At 18.4% G+C, this 4,648-nt stretch overlaps 2 protein-coding genes across 7 annotated transcripts in view; both read left to right on the top strand.

Annotated features, from left to right (window-relative positions):
• Nucleotides 1–4,648, top strand: part of LOC102676459 (modular serine protease-like) — a 10,170-nt gene that overhangs the window by 4,220 nt on the left and 1,302 nt on the right. Inside the window, exons 6-8 of the mRNA XM_006612626.2 lie at nucleotides 232–530; nucleotides 600–930; nucleotides 1,085–1,348. Coding sequence (XP_006612689.1) covers nucleotides 232–530; nucleotides 600–930; nucleotides 1,085–1,329 — 875 coding nt within the window. The 3' untranslated portion in view covers nucleotides 1,330–1,348. The remainder of the gene's footprint in view (nucleotides 1–231; nucleotides 531–599; nucleotides 931–1,084; nucleotides 1,349–4,648) is intronic.
• The window catches only part of LOC102674683 (ATPase family AAA domain-containing protein 2-like), a 7,850-nt gene continuing 6,865 nt past the window's right edge, over nucleotides 3,664–4,648 (top strand). For 3 of the 6 annotated variants that reach the window (XM_031508973.1, XM_031508971.1, XM_031508970.1), the window contains exon 1: nucleotides 3,664–4,047. In XM_031508973.1, the coding sequence (XP_031364833.1) occupies nucleotides 4,042–4,047 (6 nt within the window). In that variant the 5' untranslated portion in view covers nucleotides 3,664–4,041. The remainder of the gene's footprint in view (nucleotides 4,048–4,648) is intronic. The other 3 variants (XM_031508972.1, XM_031508974.1, XM_031508975.1) reach the window with 3 other exon arrangements.

The following is a 4,648-nucleotide window of genomic DNA, read 5'->3' as shown; positions in this document are numbered from 1 at the left end:
TATATGTATATATATATATATATACATATTAAATAAATTTTATATATATATAATAAAATATATATTACGTATATTATATTATAATAAAATTAAAAATTTGTTAATATTTTGAATATTATTTGTTACTGTGACTTATATTATAATAATAATAATAATAATAATAATAATAATAATAATAAATATAATAATAAATTATCTTTAATGATATAATAATTCGAAAGTATGTTTTAGCATGTGGTATTTTGACTCCATCATCTAAAACACTTATTGTAAATGGAACTCAACCACAAATTACCGAATTTCCGTGGCATGCTTCACTCTATGTAACAAAGAATTCTACTGCATCAAAAGAATTTATATGTGGTGCAACTATTATACATGAAAGTCTTCTAATTACAGCAGCACATTGTGTTTATGATGATGATAATAAAAAATTTTATGATGCTTCAAAATATGATATAATTACAGGCAACATTTTTAGAGAATATGATTATCCTTTTCATGATATAAGAATAGTAAAAAAAGCAAAGGTATTTATATTTAGTATTTTAACAGTTGATATATTTTGGTTCTTATATCTATATATATGTATATTTTAGGTGAAAAACATATACAATGTTTGCACTTATCTTGGATTTGATGGAAATTATGCTGGAGACATAGCTATATTGGAAATTACAGAACCATTTACATTTTCATCTTTCTTAGTTCCTATATGTTTAGATATTTTGAATGATCAGATTTTATTAGAAACAGGAATTTTAGGAAAAGTTGCAGGATTTGGAAGAACTGCTTTAAGTCCATCTAGTCAAATTTTACAGACAATTAGATTGCCATATGTTCCTTTTAATCAATGCATATCATCAAGTACTAACGATTCAAGAAAATATGTTATAGCATATGATAAATTTTGCGCAGGTTATGCAAATGGTTAGGAAAAAATTATTTTCTAAAAAAATTTTTTTTAGATTTTATATATATATATATTTATTAACTATATAATTATTATATATATGTATATAATAAAATTATAATATTTTATTAATTTTATATTAAAATTTATAAAATAATATTTAAATTATAGGTTCTTCTGTTTGTGATGGTGATAGCGGTGGCGGATTAATCTTTGAAAAACGTGGTCAGTGGTATTTAAAAGGCATTGTTAGTCTTAGTGTTGGTACAAAAATAATGGGAGGAAGTAGGATTTGTGATAGCTATTCTTATTCTTTATTTACTCGAATTTCTAATCATATGTCATGGATTCAAGACATCATTGTAAAATTAGAAACACATAAAACAATGCCTTCATGTGCCAAAAGATATACATAATATAAAATATATTAATAAAGTGTTAATTTTAATAAAATATTTTTTTTAATTTTAATATTACTATAATATTTTCATTGAAATTAAAATATTATTTATTTACCTCTGAACATGTATATATTAATGAAAACTATTATATTTCTAAAAAACTATGCTTTCATAATAATATATTGTATCTTTTATATTAATAGATTATTATTTATTTTTTATTGTATTATATTATAGTATTATATTATATTATTAATAATAGAATAATAGAAAAAAATATATAAATTGTATAATATTCTAAATGATTTAAGAAAAATTGTGTAAGATATTTTTTAAATAACATTTTTTTTAATTTTGATAAAATAAGTTGTATAAGATTATAAAATTATAACTTATATTTAAATTTATTATTTTTTGTATTATATAGATATATAAAATATATAAAAATATAGATTATATAAAATATAGTTTATATAATCTATATAATAACAAAATATAATAAGTATATACAAAAAAATATATAATAATATAAATATAATATAATAAGATATTAATATATTCTAATATTTTTAGTTGATTTTGAAACAAATACAAATATTAATACACAAATATTGATTAATTATTAAGTTTTAAACAATTNTTAAAAATATATATATATATAAAATATAATATATATAAAAATATAAAATATATTTGATACATGTATTCTATAAAATTTAATGTTTTATATTAACTTTTTTATTTAAATAATTAACATTATGTTATATTAATTTAATTTGATTAATAAATTACAATAAATTATAAAATAAATAATTTGTCAACGTTTTTTATGGATCGAATTTATTAAACTAAATTATTTATTTATAAAAAGAATATCACAAACAAAAAATATAAAAAATGGATTAAATTCTCAAGTGATGGATACTGATAGATAAAAAACAGAAAAAACATGAACATAAATATATTGTATAATATATTTTATAAATAATATTTTTTCATCCAAAAATTTATTTTGAATTTTTAATAACTAAAGATTATTAATAAAATTTTTTTTACACAATTTATTCAATTTTACTTTATTCAAATTATGCTTAATAAATGATTCTCTAAAAGTATTATTAAATACACCAAGCATATATTATTATTAAATGCTTAACTTTTTCTTTAAATTACCATTTAATTCAAAAATTAAAGTATAATTGTAATTAATCTCATAGAGGAATTATTTAAGATATTTTCTGCTTATTATCTTATTAAATTTATCTAATTGAATTGAATATTAATATTATACATATATGTATATGATTTTCAAAAATTAAAATAAATATTTTTTTATTATTTTCTTTATTTATTTACTTAAATACAAAAATAATAGTTAAAAAAATTCTAATATTATTAATTCTAAAATTCTAATTCTAATATTAAAAATTTTACTAAGTAATTTTCACAAATTCGCAATTTACAATTGTGTTCTCTCGATAATGCTTACGTGAAAAAATCGTCTTCTGCATCGAATAGTAATTGTTTAGTGAATAATATATAAATATGTATTTATGATTTAACTCTTACTAATAACTATTTCATTATGCGGTCATCATTTTATGAACAGCGAGAATAACATTAATTTCTTTTATTTCAAATAGCGCTGTTGTTTTATTCTATTCTTAATCGATAATATTGCATTGACACGAATGGTAATAGAAATTATGTGATATAAAAATATATTAAATCATAAACGAAGTATCTGTGATTAAATATTAGATTTATTCTATGCTTATTTTATGCTCTAACTTCTAGTTCTTTTGCACAATCGGTATTTCAGAATACGTAACACGCGAAATTGCATATCATGTTTATTTTTTATTCTGTATTTGTTACGTTTATACTTATTCTCAAATTGCTAATGTTGTAAGTGATACGAAAATGATAATAAAGTTTACCATTATGTATGAATAAAATTAAAATATATTTTTAATTTTGTGTTAAAATATATTTTTAAATAAATGTCTTATATTACTTTATATAAAATTTAATAACAATTTTATATAATATTTATTATAAAATGATTAAAATGAATATTAATTTTAAAATGTTTTTATGAAATAATAATATAATCGTTTCAAAAATTATATACACATATACATATATATACATATACAAATAAAATATATGTAAAATTGAAAATATATATAACATTTGATTTATAAATTTCGAAATTATACTGATAATATATAATATTCAAATATAACAATTAAAAAATTAATTAAGTAAAGTACTGTAATTTCGTAATTTATTATACGTAGTTACATCTTTTTATGTAGGAGTGCGCTAATATCGTATTCTTGAATTATATACTTAAAGGTGATCACAATTGGCAAATTGTGGGTTAGGTTAGGTCTATAGGATACATTTACAGCTAATTTCAGTATGAGTTCACATATGCAATGATAGTTTATGATACGAATTTTGTAACCATCAATCCGGCAAAAACTTTTGTATTGTAACAACGAATTTATGAGTTTTAGTGTATATCATGCATATTATTCATATTTTTAGTGTAACAATTTTAAGTGATAGTCGATCATAAAACGACCTTTGTGAAGGCTCAGTGTGCATGCGCTACGTGCACTTGATCAAGAAAGTGGTGTTGCTTTACTTAAGGCATATGACGGATATTAGAAATTTTCTTTTTAAATTAAGTACAAATTGTCAGCAAGAACTGGCCAGATGAAGGTAATTTATTTTATGAAATATTAAACAATATTGCACTTTAAGTAATATATATTTGTAAAAGTTAAAATTCATATATTTCAAGGCGAATCTAATTGCTCCCATGGTGCTTTGTTTATTATTATTGTAGACAATGTATATTTTTATTTTAAATTTTGTATGATTAATTCTTAATTATTGTAATTTATTTATAAAAAACATTTTATATATTTATATATTTAATGATTTTATATTTCTTGATTTTTTGAAAAAATATTTAAATGAATAGTGCATTATTTCATAAAAAGAGCAATAAAAAATACGAAAAAAACACGTGTTAATTGTCAAATGATTCTTTGATTTATTGTTAACCTCTTTTTCATGTTGTAAATCAAATATATATAAAATTATATCCTATTACAGATATAATGTTTATATTTGATCTCTATATGCTTTATTATTTTTATAAATTTTTTTAATTAAATAAATTGTAATATATATTATATTTATATATAATATATTTTTTTAGTAATTACATATTATTAATATCATATTTAATATATAATATGATTGAATCAATTAAAATTTAAAGATACAATTTTATTGTATAAAATTTTATTTATAT

Source organism: Apis dorsata, unplaced genomic scaffold (assembly GCF_000469605.1).
Source record: "Apis dorsata unplaced genomic scaffold, Apis dorsata 1.3 scaffold_117, whole genome shotgun sequence".
In the NCBI taxonomy this organism is placed as follows: Eukaryota; Metazoa; Arthropoda; class Insecta; order Hymenoptera; family Apidae; genus Apis; species Apis dorsata.
Note: the sequence above shows the minus strand (reverse complement) of the source record. Positions and strands in the feature narration are given on the sequence as shown.